Source organism: Vigna unguiculata, chromosome 4, assembly GCF_037176805.1.
Source record: "Vigna unguiculata cultivar grain cowpea cultivar isolate G323 ecotype 2 chromosome 4, ASM3717680v1, whole genome shotgun sequence".
Classification (NCBI taxonomy): Eukaryota; Viridiplantae; Streptophyta; class Magnoliopsida; order Fabales; family Fabaceae; genus Vigna; species Vigna unguiculata.
The window spans coordinates 3,989,244-4,005,636 of record NC_140795.1 but is presented as its reverse complement, the minus strand read 5'-3'; the positions used below and the strand labels follow the sequence as shown (position 1 = coordinate 4,005,636).

Below are 16,393 nucleotides of genomic sequence, written 5' to 3'. Positions count from 1 at the left end.
TCTTCTCACACGTTGTTCTTGATGGGTTACTGTGAAAAGAACCTTATGGCCAGAGACAGAACCCATATTCCTTTTATAAACCAACGTCCATCAAGTTGGTTTTTATTTTATCTTTATCTTTATTTTATTTTATTATTACTTCCCATAATAATAACCAATAAGTCTTTATATTTTATTAAATCACAATTGGGCCCATCATAATATTTCAAATGAGTCACTAATAGAATTAATTCGTCAATTAATTCTAACATTCTCCCACTTGACTCATATGATATCATAACATTATGTGATTTAATACATAAACATAATGCGCAATAAAAGACCTTGCATAAATTGGTTCCATCATTATTCATAATTAAAGATACAAACATAATAAGAGTCATGACAGTCACACATCATTTGATCGACATGATCCCTTCCATGTACTACTACATCATCCCTTTCTCCTTAATATGACCTTAAAAATAAGAAGTCCATAATGGGTTCAAACATAATGTCATTTTACAAAGCAATAACATAACATAATTTGTTTTCTTCATCATAATTTGCATGCATAAACATAAAGAAAAAAACACAGATTTCAGAAATTTATACATTAGGGAGCTCAGAGTGTCACATAAACATTCAAAACATTAACATTCAACATTCACAAGTAGACATAATACCCATATTCTTTACATGACCAACATACAATTTGGGCGGTAACCCTTTTGTTAAAGGGTCAGCAATCATAAGATCTATGCTAATATGTTCTATTGACACTTTACGTTTCTGAACTTCTTCTTTAACGGCAAAGTATTTCAACTCCATATGTTTAGCACCTTTAGAATACCTATCGTTTTTAGAAAAGAAGACTGCTGCGAAATTATCACAATAAATTTTCAGCGGCTTGGAAATACTGTCGACTACTCCAAGTCCTGAAATAAAGTTCCGCAACCAATTAGCTTGAATTGTGGCCTCAAAGCATGCCACAAATTCAGCTTCCATGATGGATGCAGCAATGACAGACTGCTTCGCACTTTTCCATGAAATCGCTCCTCCGGCTAAAGGATACACATAACCAAATGTAGACTTTCTTGTATCCATACAGCCGGCAAAGTCTGAATCTGTATAACCTATCACCTCAAGGTGATCAGATTTTCTATAAGTAAGCATGTGATTCTTTGTTCCTTGTAAGTATCTTAAAACTTTCTTTGCAGCTTTCCAATGCTCCAGACCTGGATTACTTTGGTATCTACCAAGCATACCAACTGCAAAGCTAATATCTGGCCTCGTACAGGTTTGAGCATACATCAAACTCCCAACAACAGATGCATAAGGGATATTTTCCATCTATTTCCGTTCCAAATCATTCTTTGGACATTGCATGAGACTAAACTTGTCTCCTTTCTGTATTGGAACAGGAGATGCTGAACATTTATTCATTCTGAATCTCTCTAAAACTTTATTAATATATGCATTTTGAGACAAACCTAACAGTCCTTGTGATCTGTCACGGAATATTTCTATTCCTATCACATAGTATGCCTCACCCATATCTTTCATTTCAAAGTTATTAGAGAGAAACCTCTTAGTCTCACTTAATAGACCAAGATCATTAGTCGCAAGCAAGATATCATCAACGGTGTTTTCCTTAAATCCAAAGGACACAATAGTATCATTGAACTTAGGATACAATTGTCGAGAAGCTTGTTTAAGTCCATATATCGATCTCTTAAGTTTACACACCATGTGCTCCTTTCCTTCTTCAGCGAACCCCACCGGTTGGTCCATATAGACATCCTCTTCTAAATCCCCATTCAGAAAAGCAGTTTTAACATCCATTTGATGCAACTCAAGATCATAATGAGCTACTAATGTCATGATAATTCTAAAAGAATCTTTCTTAGAGACATGCGAAAATGTTTTCTTATAGTCAATGCCATCCTTCTGAGTAAAACCTTTGGCAACAAGACGGGCCTTGTAACGTTCAATATTGCCTTGAGAGTCACGCTTAATCTTAAAGACCCATTTACACTCAAATCTCTTGCATCCTTCTGGCAATTCCACAAGGTCCCATACGTCATTATGTGCCATTGATTTAAGCTCATCTTTCATGGCATCTAACCACTGATCAGAATTATCCCCATTAATGGCTTCTGAAAAAGAAATTGGATCATTATCAATACTTAAGTCATTTTCTGATTCTTGTAGATAAACCACATAGTCATTCGAAATAGCAGACTTTCTATCTCTGTGAGATCTTCTTAATACTATTTCTTGTGGTTGTTCTACTATCGGTTCATTATTAACCTCGAGATCATTAATTTGTTGTTCTTCTTGATTGTTGTGAGTTTCTACAACATGTGGAACAACAACTCTTGATAAAGAAGTACCAGTTATAGGAATTTGTACTCTAACTTCCTTAATCTCCACATTTCGTGAAGCTTCACTCCCACTGGTTTCACCATTTTCAATGAACCGAACATTTCCAGTTTCAACGATTCTTGTACTATGGGTAGGACAGTAAAACATATACCCTTTTGATTTTTCTGGATAACCAATGAAAAATCCACTTATTGTTCTTTCATCCAGTTTCTTTTCTTGTGGATTGTATATTCTTACTTCTGCCTGACAACCCCAAACATGCAGGTGTCTCAAACTGGGTTTCCTATTCGTCCATAACTCAAAAGGAGTCTTTTGAACAACTTTACTAGGAACCCTGTTCAACAAATACATGACAGTCTTTAAAGCATACATCCACAATGATACAGGTAAACATGAATTACTTAACATACTCCTAACCATATCCATTAAGGTTCGATTACGCCTTTCTGATACACCATTTTGTTGTGGTGTGCATGGCATTGTGTATTGAGCACAAATACCACGTTTCTCAAGGAACTTAGCGAACGGACCAGGGTGTTGTCCACTTTCATCATATCTTCCATAATACTCACCACCTCTATCAGACCTTACGATTTTCACCTTTCTGTCTAATTGCCTTTCCACTTCATTTATATAAACTTCCAAGGCATTTACTGACTGAGATTTCTCATGCAGTAGATAGACATGTCCATAAGACGAAAAGTCATCAATAAAGGTGATGAAGTACTTCTTTTTATTGAAAGAATTTACATCAAACGGACCACATATATCGGTGTGTATGATTTCAAGAAGCTGAGTGCTTCTTGTGGCTCCTTTCTTTGTGTGTTTAGTTTGTTTGCCTTTAATACAATCCACACACACATTCAGATCAGTAAAATCTAAATCCGGAAGGATTTCATTCTTTACTAATCTTTGCATTCTTTCTTTGGAAATATGTCCCAAACGTTTATGCCACAAGTAAGCAGATCGTTCATCCACTAAATTACGTTTAGTGCCAACATTGTGATGCAAAGTCATAAGAGTTTCAGCATATAAATTATCCAAATTCAATTTATATAAACCATCATAAAGTGTACCAGATCCAATCATAAAAGTACGCTTAAACAAACTGAAACAACCATTCCCAAACTTAAAAGAATATCCAGCAATATCAAGCTTAGACAAAGAAATTAAATTTCTAGTGATACTAGGTACATAAAAAGTATCCATAAGGTCTAAGTGATATCCAGTGTCGAAGATTAGACGATAAGTCCCGACCGCTTCCACTAGAACTTTCTCTTTATTGCCCATGAAGACAAACTTCTCATTTGGGTTTATGGTTCGAGTTGTAAGAAATCCCTGCATCACATTAGAAACATGAGTCATACATCCAGAATCAATCCACCACGTATTATGGGGAACTTCAGTTAAGTTTGATTCAAAACATACGTAAGCATTATGCTCACCTTTCTTTTCGAACCAAGCCTTACGCTTTATGCAATCCTTCTGGAAATGTCCAGACTTCCCGCAGAAATGACATTTGTCATTTTTCTTCTGGATTTTGGTTGAGGACTCGTCAATCTTCGGTGGTCCTTTACCCTTTCCATGTTTCTTAGCAACTTTCTTTCCAACAGCTCCTTGATTCTTCACATATTGAATAGAGTGGCTTCCTAAGTTCTTCAGTCGGGTCTCCTCCTGAACTAGCATACTGTGCAATTCATGCACATTCCACTTGTCTTTCATGGTGTTGTAGTTCATCTGGAACAAACCATACTCAAACAATAATGAGTTCAAAATGAACTGCACGAGAAAACCTTCATCCACTGCCATTCCTAAAGACTTAAGTCTTGCTACGATATTTGTCATCTCGATCACATGCTCATGTATAGTACGCGAACCGTCAAACTTTATAGTGGTCAACGTACTCATCAGTGTCCCAGCGAGAGACTTATCAGCAGTTTGGGAGCGCTCTTCCACAAATTTCATAAATTCTTTTGCGTCATCAGTTTTGGGAAGAGCTAACTTTATATTGCTTGCTATGCTCATTCTCATAAATATTAAGCTAAGTCTGTTTGATCTTGCCTAAGCTTTGTAATGGGCTTTCTCTTCATTGCTACTAGCATCCATGATAGCAGCCGGCTTTTCAACTAGAAGAGCTAGATCAAGATCCAACACACCTAAGTGAAATTGGACTTGCTCACTCCAGTCAGGGAAATTCAACCCATTAAAGACTGGAACAGACAAAGCATGCGAGTGTAAAGATACTGGAACAGAGACTGCAATTAACACATGCCTAACATTAATGCTTTGAGTCATAAAACTAAACGTAAAAACAGATTCAGATATAAACAATCATTCTATGCATACTAATGTTCTCTTTTGGGAGATCCAATAATATACAAACATAAACATAATGATGCTAATCACATTATAACATTATTGATAATTAAAATATGCATCAACTAGAATCACCTACTACCTTTGGGTATATAAATAAAACTAGTGACGCATACAAAATTATCTACAATCATGTTCATTAATTATGAGAACAATTAATCAACCTTTGGGCGATCCTTAAATGCCTTATAATTAATGAATTTTAATTAACCCATAAATTTAATTATTCATAATTTAGCATCCATACTATGGGTAATTAAAATAAAAACATTAATAATTTGAAATCATATAAACTTTAAAATTTTGGTCACTTTTGTGACTAACAAAATTTATCATACTTAATTTCAAATGAATAAATACACATTTAATTGCTATAAACTTTATATAGCATCCTTATTAATTTTAATTTAACAATAATAAACATAAATATTATTACAAATTAAAATAAAATTATTAATTATTTATATAAATAAAATAATTAATATTAATTTTATTGATAACCTACACCAATAAAATATTGCTCTCGAATCCAATTAACTTAATAGAATTCCAAAACTCAGTACGTAAAAGTGAAAATAACTTTTAAATTAAAAGTTATTCACAACCGCACACCTCTTGCAACAGTAAACAAGCGGTTTGCAATCCACATAAAAAACCGACTTCTACATGTGAGGGAAAAAAAATGCACGCAGTACGATGCAACACATTCTATTAATTCCAAATAAAAGGTTCATGCCTTTGACATAGCAAAGCTTTACGTGAATTTCTTTCAGGTATGTACAAAAACTTTTCTAATTCAATTAGGCACCCATTCTACTTGCAGTTTAATCACAGACGCAATTCCAGCAACAAGAATCAATTCTCGTTTCCAACATGGCACTCATATTCTATTTTAAAGCAGCGGAAAACTTAAATAACCCTTAAAACTTTAATTAGGGTTCATAAAAAATCGGAAACAAACATCATAAAAGGAGAATCATAAATCCTACAACATAGGCTCTGATACCACATGTAAAAGCAATTAAGGATCTTTAAGAGTTATGATTCTCACTCGATCAAACATAATAGAACACTAACCTTGATCCATGGAAGATCCTATGAATATGCGTTCTTCAAATTTGTAATCTTTTGTGCTCTTCAATCACCGTTTCTCAATCTATCTCTTTGCCTTTTTTTTTTCTCTTCTCACACGTTGTTCTTGATGGGTTACTGTGAAAAGAACCTTATAGCCAGAGACAGAACCCCTATTCCTTTTATAAACCAACGTCCAGTCTTTATATTTTATTAAATCACAATTGGGCCCATCATAATATTTCAAATGAGTAACTAATAGAATTAATTCGTCAATTAATTCTAACAACTTCATCTCATCAATAACTTCATCTAAAAAATAATTAAATAATGAAATTTTTGAGGTATTAAAACTTGCAATTTTTTGGTACCCTCCAAGAATGATGTGACTCTGTTTTATTTTGTTCAGGCATAGCCATATACTTCTTCCAGTCTTCTAGCACCAGTTTAAGATCATTGGATTTTTTTTCTAAACCAACACAACAATTTGCATGCATTGTTGTGACCTTGTTGAAGTCCTCGCTAATCTGACAAAACCCTCCGAAATAGCTGGTGCTGAGGAACTTAATCTTCAGCTTCATGTCAGAAACCGAAGGGTGCTCTTTGATCCTGTTCAACACATCTTGCTCATTTAAATTTGGGTATGAACTCCTCGAGTTTATCCAGAACTTGTAGAACCAATTAGTTCGATAATTAGATCTCGCATATTTAAACCCTGCATTCGGAGAGTTGTGTATGTCAGAGGGAATGCCGTTGAAAGCATCACAAGCTATTTGGAAATCTGCATCCTTGTCAAATTGTTTGAAGGGATCTCTAAGCCACATTATATCACAATCCTGTCAAGGAAAAAAACAGCAAACAAACCATGAACACAAAGATGGCCATGTGTGCATAGATGAGTTCATATTCTCTACTAGATTTTTTATATTTTACTACACTATATTGATATTTTAAAGATCTTATAAATATATTTTCAATTTTCAATTTTCAAATTCAATATCAATATATTTTGAAGGCATGGAAGAATAGCATAGGAAAATCCAACAAAGAATCTGGTGCAAAGATGTAAAGTTTTTTTTGCAAAACAATATGTACATACCGTGAAGACAAAGCTATATCCCATATCAAGGATAGAACCAAGGAATTCGAGCCTTTTCCACATCATGTGTAGGTAGCTTGGGGTCATGTAACGTTGTTCACCAGTGAAATTGTCACCTTTAGATATGAGTTGGTGGCAATATTTGTGCACAGTAAGGCAACGTTCTTGTGTCTTTTGTTCATAAGTTATTACCACCAAGTGGTTTAAAAGCCATTCTGTCTCATTCCCTATACGAAAACTCTCAAGAAAAAGGTCAAATATGGAACCTGGTGCTGTCCATGCATCATTCAAAGTGGTGAGTATCACTGTCTTATCCTTCATACTTGCCCTTCTAAGAACACTCTCTAGCTTTTGATCATTATCATCCTCCTGATGCAAAGACAAAACACGTGAGAGGACAAATGTCAGAACATTGCAATGCCTTCATACAATGCAGAAGAGAAGTGAGATAATCTGAGATGTGTGAGTGTGACAAATAACAATGCACAATTTCTATAAATTAAATCAAGATAATTTCAAAATTCTGCACTGCCTATATTGCGTGCAACAATTTCGCTTGTTTTCTGCACATGTAGTGAATGAAATTTGAGGAAAATTGCCTTTCTTTTATTTTATTTTTCTTTTTGATATTTTAGAGACTAAAATAAGATATAATAATTGATGTCATACTGATTTATATGACAGTGATTAATTAAATTTAAACCTTTTTAGTTATATATTAAAAGTTTATTTTTATTTCAATAATTCAAATAAAAAAATGATATCGTAATAATTAATTATGTTTATTAGTTATTTCACAAAAAAAAAATACATCAGTAATAATTATTTATTTCAGTACAAAGATAACATTTCTTAATTTCGTATTAAATATATAATTTTTTTTAATATCAAATTAAAATATGATTACAAATGATTGATTATTAAATAATATATAGATACATATACGTAGTAAGAAAATAGCATCACAAAAATTTATTTTCACTTCTTCAATTTTCACTATCTATGATACACAAATATAATATATATGTATCTAATACATTGATATTTTTATTTTGAAAATACTAAAATATAATGTGATATATATCATTGAGGGAAATGTTTATGTTTATGACTAAAGTGAGTCATGATTCCCCCAAAAATCTTCAATTTTATTTTTTATATGTATTTAATTATATTATATATATATATATATATATATATATATATATATTATGTTTTGAAATATTTTTATCATTTTGTTTATATATATATATATATATATATTATTTATTTATGTATTTTTATTGTTTAAAATATAAAATAAAAATCAATTTGATGGATGCTCGTTAATGAAAAGGAATAAGATTTTGTCTCTATACATGAGTTCTTTTTCAAGTTATCAATAAAGTATGAGAGTAAAAGAAAGATAAAAAGATAATCGGGAAAGAGATTGATGAACAAATAGATTGAGAAATGTATTATCACAATATATCTCATAAATCAAGATTAAGATTAATATTCTATTATTATTATTTATGTATCTTAAATTTATGATTCTATTATTCCTATTACGATGTTTTTCCCAACTTAAGTTTTCTCTAAATTAGTATGAACTTATGATGCACGGTAATTTGTGTTATTTTAAAAAATATAAGATACGATACGTATTAGATACGTCAATTTTATAATAAAATTATACATGTTACTTTTAAGATGTCTTATATCCCATTCGACAATTTTATAATAAAATTATACATGTTACTTTTAAAGTTTTAATATGTTTGGAATTGTTTTTATGTGTTTCGATACTTAATTTTATAATTTTTTGTAATATATAATATTTTTATTTGTTATTATCAATATTTTAAAATTCAATTTATATCTTATTTGGAATTATTATTTATTGTTATTATTATTTAAAAATTCAGTTTAAAAATCATTTAAAATATACATTTTTCAATTATATTCTCATATATTAATACACTCGATAAATAGCAAAACGAGATTATTTGATGGTCTGATATAAGAATTTGTGAGTGTAGTACTGAAAAAAAGAAAAAATTAAATTAAATCAGTCATATCAATATGTGCAATGGTTTAGATGGATGAGTTTTGAACGTATTTTGATACGTACGTGACATTGATACATAGTCTTATTCAACGTGTCCATACATTAGACCCTGATTTTAGAAATTCTTTTATTGAAATTGATATGATCCTTAATTGTAATTTTTTTCATAATTATAAATTATGAAATTTAGAGATTTTATATTTTTAATTTAAATTTATAAAATTTTATGAATATATTTGAGTTGTATTACAAATTTTATTATTCACAATAAATTAGTTGAATAGTCTTAAATTAAAATAAAAAAATATATTAAAAATTAAAAAGTACTTCCGATCAATGTTAAAAAAGTAATTTAAATAAAGAAAATGAAAAATTTATTTATTTAATTAAAAAAATAATTTATATTTATTTATATCATTCTGGTTACAAACAAAACTAGACTCAAAGATGGAGAGAAAGAGACAGTAACCTTTGATGATTCATCCATGGAGTAGTGTGAGAAGGTGGGGCATTCCAAGGGAGAACCAAAGTGATGAAAAGACATCCACAGTACTCCAACTCCACCGAGGAGCATGGCCACATACATCACCCTTCTCACCAAAATGTTGGTACCACCGGAATCCCATGCCTTCGTGCCGTCGCCGACAGCTTTTTCCACGCCGGCACCGACGGTTGTCTCCATGGTTGTTTGCTGAACAGGGGTTGGCAAAGATGCTATCTTTCACTTCATGTCAACACCTTTACTTGCTTCTTTCTTTTCTCCCCTCCATGCTATGAGACAGTCATCGCGTTGCCAAACTAATATATACATACATGTATAAATAGATAAATATATGTATATTATTCATCGCCATTTTTGTTTCTACATGATTTAATGTATAAACAAAGTGCAAAGTTTAATGTCATTTTTATTGTAACTAATTAGTGTAGTTTAACAAATGATTAAATTTAAATGAATAACCAATTATTTTAATTTAAAATAACAGTTGTTTAAAAAATAAATTTAAAGAAAAAGTTGTGTACGTACCGTAAAAGAAGAAAATCTTCTTAGATAATAAACTTTCTCTCGTCCAAAACTCAGAGATTCACAGATTCCTTAAAGATATAAAAAGTTCATGATTATCATTATCATTAAAAATTTTATTTAAATTATATTTTTTAAAAAATCAGTTTTAGAAATAAATTTTAGAATAATATTTATTATTCTATCATGTTTGTATAGAATAAAAAAATAAACTTTTACATAATATATGTATCATATTTTTTAAAATTAAAAATTTGGTAGTACATCAGTCATTATTTTTCCTGGACCTGTAAAATTAAAGAAAGTTTATCAATGAAGGAAATTTCTGACAAACGAGAAACCCGTCATTCTAGGATTGGTTTGAGGTTCCCACAATTGTTGGGTTTCTAGGATTTATAGTAGTGTTATGTCTCTGACTATGGTATATTTATTTATTTCTGAGATGGAAAAACACAAAATATATTTGAAAATTTTCGTATTTAGTACCGTTAATCAATCTAATATTATTAGCAATAGAACCAAATTGATTCCATTTAAAAAATATTAAACTTTAATCGAGTTAAAGAAAGACATAAAAAAACGAATAATAAATCTATACATAAAGATAAATTATTAAATTAATTTTATTTTTTATACAATAAAATAAAAGGCGGTGTGATATAATAAAAGGGCTTAAAACAGCTTAGTGATAATTAAATAAAATGGAAAGTCAAATGATGCAAGCTCTTACATGTGATGATAATAGCGTTGGGATGACTCTAGTGGAGTTTAAGTCAACTCCTTAGTTATGATATAAACGTATGGACCCAATTCTCAAAAGTTACGATAAATCACGATGAAATTATTTATTTAATGTAGAAGATAAATGAAAATTTAGATATACTTTCATTAAGTTAATTTGTACATCTTAAATATATAATAAATCCTACATTATTTAAAAAGATAATAAAACATTAATTATCTTATCTTAAATTATAACACAACACTATTTTAATAAGTATGATAAAAATACTTAAAGTAAAAAAAAAAACGTTTTATATTACTTACACATTTACGAAATATCATTTATAAGATTATAAAAAACTAAAAAAAGAAAAGAATATTCAAGTGACTACGTGCTCTTTAGTACACCGCTTCATTGGGTGTGGAAAATGCTTCATCTCACTTGTTAATAAATGTAAGAGATTAGTTACTATTTTGTCTTGCATTTATGCTAATAACTTAAATTTTGAAGGTAATTAAATTGAATTAATGGTCATCCATATATCTCACACAGATATTTATATAGTATGATTGATATTTATACAATTGACTTTTTAGTAAATATTTATATTAACTAGTTGATTTGTATATCTTTTATAAATATATCTTATATTTATAATAAGACTTATCTTATTAGTAATAAAACACATAAAAAAGTTATTTTTTATTCTCTCATTCTCTATTTATTATTTATAATATTTCTAAGTTTTAAATAATAAAATAGTTTTTATTCCTTTATTTTAAACTTATCCTTTTTTGTTAACTTATAAAACTTATACTTATGTCACTACTTTCTCCGCAACCCTTAACTAGAGGAAGCATATTAGAGTTTACAAAGAAAACTAAAGAAAAAAAGAAGCTATTTACAATAAACAAATAACTAAAGAAAAATAAGCTACTTACAATAAACAATAACTAATCAACTAGAATACAATTGTTGTTATGAAAGAAAAAAGTTTTTTATACTAATTTATAAAATCTACGTGCTTCTTTTATCACTACTAAAAAAATTCATATTTCCTATCAATTTTGTTTTAAAAAAATTTTCGCAGGAAATACTTACAAATTTTGCTGTGAAAAAGAATTTGCAAGAAATTGCTACCAATTTTCTTGCAAAATATTTTGTATAAAACACTTTTCGCAACAAAATTTGTAGGAAATATTTGCAAATTTTATATTTTGTAGGAACTGATTACCCACGAAGGAATTACCTGTCAATTAAAATTCTTAGAAAAAATGGCTGAAAAAAGTATTTTCTTACAAATATTTTTAATAAATTTGCAAGAAAAATCTCATGTAATATGAGAATTTCTAGTAGTGTATTTCTCTCCTAAGGATTTCTATAAAGCAATTATTGTTTATACCATTTTCTTCATTAAACTTTACAAAAGATAAAATATTAATTTAATAAGTATTAGTAAAATTAAAACAAAAAACTGCATAGAACATTTTCTAATAACATAAAAAGAAACTTATGTTCATTTTAAAATATATGTATATAAATAGTTGCAGACATTTAGAGCAAAAAAGGCTCATCACAATATCCCTGAACTTTGTAGAAAGCCAGAAAACCATTTTTGATAGCAACGTATCTAAAGCCTCCATCAAATGTTATATGTAACTTCATCTCATCAATAACTTCATCTAAAAAATACTTAAATAATGAAATTTTAAGGTATTAAAACTTGCAATTTTTTGGTACCCTCCAAGAATGATGTGACTCTGTTTTATTTTGTTCAGGCAAAGCCATATACTTCTTCCAGTCTTCTAGCACCAGTTTAAGATCATTGGATTTGTTTTCTAAACCAACACAACAATTTGCATGCATTGTTGTGACCTTGTTGAAGTCCTTGCTAATCTGGCAAAACCCTCCGAAATAGCTGGTGCTAAGGAACTTAATCTTAACCTTCATGTCAGAAATCGAGGGGTGCCCTTTGATCCTGTTCAGCACAACTTGTTCATTCAATTTTGGGTATGAACTCCTCGAGTTTATCCAGAACTTGTAGAACCAATTAGTTCGATAATTAGATCTCGCATATTTAAACCCTGCATTTGGAGAGTTGTGTATGTCAGAGGGATTACCGTTGAAATCATCACAAGCTATTTGGAAATCTGCATCCTTGTCAAATTGTTTGAAGGGATCTCTAAGCCACATTATATCACAATCCTGTAAAGGAAAAAAACAGCAAACAAACCATGAACACAAAGATGGCCATGTGTGCATAGATGAATTCATATTCTCTGTTAGATTTTTTGTGTTTACTTTATTGAACATCAAAGATGCACTATATTGATATTTTAAAGATCTTGTTAATATATTTTAAATTTTTAAAATCAATATCAATGTATTTTGAAGGCATAGAAGAACATTATTGGAAAATCCAACAAAGAATCTGGTGCAAAGATGTAAAGTTTTTTTTCTTCTGCAAAACAATATGTACATACCGTGAAGACAAAGCTATATCCCATATCAAGAATAGAACCAAGGAATTCAAGCCTTTTCCACATCATGTGTAGGTAGTTTGGGGTCATGTAACGTTGTTCACCAGTGAAATTGTCGCCTTTAGATATGAATTGGTGGCAATACTTGTGCACAGTAAGGCAACGTTCTTGTGTCTTTTGTTCATAAGTTATTACCACCAAGTGGTTTAAAAGCCATTCTGTCTCATTCCCCACACGAAAACTCTCAAGAAAAAGGTCAAATATAGAGCCTGGCGTCGCCCATGCATCATTCAAAGTGGTGAGTATCACTGTCTTATCCTTCATACTTGCCCTTCTAAGAACACTCTCCAGATTTTGATCATTATCACCTTCCTGATGCATAAACCCAAGACAAAACATCAAACACTTGGTAATTCAAGTTCAAAATTCACTCAAGAAATTTATCAAACACGTGAGAGGACAAATGACAGAACACTGCAATGCCTTCATACAATGCAGAAGAAAAGTGAGATAACCTGAGATGCGTGTGAGTGTGACAAAAAACAATGCACAATTATTATAAATTAAATCAAGATGATTTGAAAATTCTGCTCTACCTATTTTGCATGCAACAATGTCGCTTGTTTTCTGTATAGGTGGTGAATGAAACTTTAGGAAAATTGCCTCTCTTTATTTTTATTTTTCTTTTTGATATTTTAGATACTAAAATAAGATAAATAATTGATGTCATACTTTTATATGACAGTGATTAATTAAATTTAAACCTTTTTAGTTACATATTAAAATTGTATTTTTATTTCAATAATTTAAATAAAAAAATATATCGTAATAATTAATTATATTTATTCTTTATTTTAAAAAATAAAATAAATACATCAATAATAATTATTTAGTTAGTACACAGATAACTTTTCTTATTTTCATATTAAATATATACACTTTTTAATATCAAATTAAAAATATGATTACTGATTATAAAATTATAGTTACATATATTTAGTAAGAAAATATCATCACAAAAAACTATTTTCACTCTCTTCGATTTTGACCACCTATAATACACGGATACAAGATGTGTATCTAAAAATATATTAATATGTTTATTTTAACAAGAACAATGATAGTTTTGACTACTAAATTTTGACAGCTTTCTCTTATAATATAAAGTGTCATCTTCTAAGTGATTTTGAAATATTAAGAATAAAAAAATGAAAAACTACTTAAAATATGACACTTAAAGTTATAAGAGAAAGTTATCAAAATTTAGTAGTTAAAAAATCATTTTTATACCGACACGACTTGACTCAAAGATGGAGAGAAAGAGACACTAACCTGTGATGATTCATCCGTGGAGTAGTGTGAGAAGGTGGAGCATTCCAAGGGAGAACCAAAGTGATAAAAAGACATCCACAACACTCCAACTCCACCGAGGAGCATGGCCACATACATCACCCTTCTCACCAAAATGTTGGTACCACCGGAATCCCATGCCTTCGTGCCGTCGCCGGCAGCTTTTTCCACGCCGGCACCGGCGGTTGCCTCCATGGTTGTTTGCTGAATTGGGGGTGGCAAAGATGATATCTTTGACTTCATGTGAACACCTTTACTTGCATCTTTCTTTTCTTCCCTCTATGCTATGAGAGAGTGATCACGTTTCCAAAGTAATATATATACATGTATAGATAGATCAATATATATGTATATTATTGATCTACATTTTTATTTCTACATGAATTTAATGTATAAACAGAGTGCAAAGTTTAATATTCTTGTGTTGTGTGGGTTTATTTAAATATGAAAAATTATTAATTTAAGTGTGAAAAACTATGATAGCTTTGCGTACAAAATAAAAGTAAGACCATCTCATTAATAAAAAAATTATAAAAAAAAAATAGTAACACTGGGCAGCTATACCGTTGGTAGCTCTTATTTTGATGATGCATTTCTTTTTGTAAGTTAGGACAATACTTTTTTCTTTGATTAGGAAATAATGATAAAAAATTAGTGGAGTTAAAAATTTTGTTTCAGTTTTACAAAGAGGTGTTGTGTTTTTATCTAATACAAGATATTGAGGACAAGATCTTAAGTTAACAGATAATTTTCTCTAAGAATTGTTTGGGATTATTTCTGGTTGTATGTTTCAGAATGTAATTTAGAAGATTTAGTTTAAAATAATTTTTTTTTTAAATTATAAATAAATTTAAAATAGTTCATTCTGTATTCCAATTATATTTCTAGACATTTAAATTTTCTTTACATTTGAAGTTGACTGTCTATTATATAACATGTTTTTAGAAGCTATAAACCGTTTACAAAGTATAAAATTAGTTTTAAATACTTAGAAATGTTTTTTTCTGTTATGAAAAATTTAGTTTTCTAAAAATACCATTTGAGAGCAGAATTGTCTCTCAAATATTATGTTTTTAGAACACTATCATTCAAACATTCAACTAGTTATTTATTAATAGAGCTTTAACATCATAAATCATAACTTTAAGTTTATACAATAGAAATTAATGTCAAAAAAGTTCTCTTTTTTTGTAAGATTCTAAAATAAAGTTGATTAAAACTTTCTTTTAAAAATAGTTCATATCCAAAAGTAAGCTATACTCTTTTGAAAACATAAAGTAATTCATATAAAATTATAGATAAATTAAATATTTTTTTAATCTCCTGTATACTTTTTTAAAAAAATTATGTTTTTAATTCCTTATTTGGAGACACATGTTTGTAAGACTTTTATAGATATTCTCTACAGAACAATTTTATAAAGTGGGCAATATTCTAGAAATGAATTTGAGTTTTTTTATTTTATTTATTATTATAAGATTAAGTTGTGATTACTGGTTATAGAACGGTGAGTTTTACTTTTATATACAAGTACTTAATAATAACAAATCGTGATTTATTTCTTAAATTCTTCATAAATATCAATGCAAGACGTAATACTAACTCTTTCTCCCGAAACCTTTTATTACTTTGCGGGTCAAACGAGTAAATTGTGTGCATCCCCTTATGTAGATTGATCCTTAACTACGTTTTCATCACAAGCCATGTGATAAATAATTAATAACTTCAACTTCACACTTTATAATTAATTATTAAATTTTCCAATAGTGTGATTTGCAAGGTCTTGTCTAGCTGTATAAAAATTATAATTTATTGATTTATATTAAATTAAATTTTCAATGAAAAACTATTA

General features: G+C 29.6%; 2 protein-coding genes across 3 annotated transcripts; both read right to left on the bottom strand.

The window, feature by feature from the left end:
• Nucleotides 1–6,011: 6,011 nt before the first annotated feature.
• Nucleotides 6,012–9,750, bottom strand: LOC114182543 (uncharacterized protein At4g15970-like). The gene is made up of 3 exons (XM_028069434.2): nucleotides 9,433–9,750; nucleotides 6,914–7,282; nucleotides 6,012–6,650 (listed from the first exon to the last, which is right to left on the bottom strand). The coding sequence occupies exons 1-3, from the start codon at nucleotides 9,643–9,645 to the stop codon at nucleotides 6,162–6,164; spliced, it is 1,071 nt and encodes a 356-aa protein (XP_027925235.1). The 5' UTR covers nucleotides 9,646–9,750; the 3' UTR covers nucleotides 6,012–6,161.
• Nucleotides 9,751–12,301: 2,551 nt separating this feature from the next.
• On the bottom strand, nucleotides 12,302–14,902 carry LOC114182480 (uncharacterized protein At4g15970-like). Of its 2 annotated transcripts, XM_028069358.2 has the most exons (4): nucleotides 14,524–14,902; nucleotides 13,195–13,563; nucleotides 12,832–12,916; nucleotides 12,361–12,689 (listed from the first exon to the last, which is right to left on the bottom strand). In XM_028069358.2, exons 1-4 carry the CDS (start codon nucleotides 14,782–14,784, stop codon nucleotides 12,658–12,660), a joined length of 747 nt encoding a protein of 248 aa, XP_027925159.1. In that variant the 5' UTR covers nucleotides 14,785–14,902; the 3' UTR covers nucleotides 12,361–12,657. The 2 variants fall into 2 exon arrangements, with proteins under 2 accessions (XP_027925158.1, XP_027925159.1); XM_028069357.2 differs by having other exon boundaries at nucleotides 12,302–12,916; nucleotides 14,524–14,896.
• Nucleotides 14,903–16,393: the final 1,491 nt, after the last annotated feature.

What these genes read in the sequence shown, in the direction of transcription:
- LOC114182480 (XM_028069357.2), bottom strand. Translation starts at nt 14,784, where the DNA reads ATGAAGTCAAAGATATCATCTTTGCCACCCCCAATTCAGCAAACAACC. An exon ending in CCACGGATGAATCATCACAG is followed by an intron (nt 13,564 to 14,523) that starts GTTAGTGTCTCT and finishes TTTATGCATCAG; the next exon opens with GAAGGTGATAATGATCAAAA. An exon ending in GATATAGCTTTGTCTTCACG is followed by an intron (nt 12,917 to 13,194) that starts GTATGTACATAT and finishes TTTCCTTTACAG; the next exon opens with GATTGTGATATAATGTGGCT.
- LOC114182543 (XM_028069434.2), bottom strand. Translation starts at nt 9,645, where the DNA reads ATGGAGACAACCGTCGGTGCCGGCGTGGAAAAAGCTGTCGGCGACGGC. An exon ending in CCATGGATGAATCATCAAAG is followed by an intron (nt 7,283 to 9,432) that starts GTTACTGTCTCT and finishes TCTTTGCATCAG; the next exon opens with GAGGATGATAATGATCAAAA. An exon ending in GATATAGCTTTGTCTTCACG is followed by an intron (nt 6,651 to 6,913) that starts GTATGTACATAT and finishes TTTCCTTGACAG; the next exon opens with GATTGTGATATAATGTGGCT.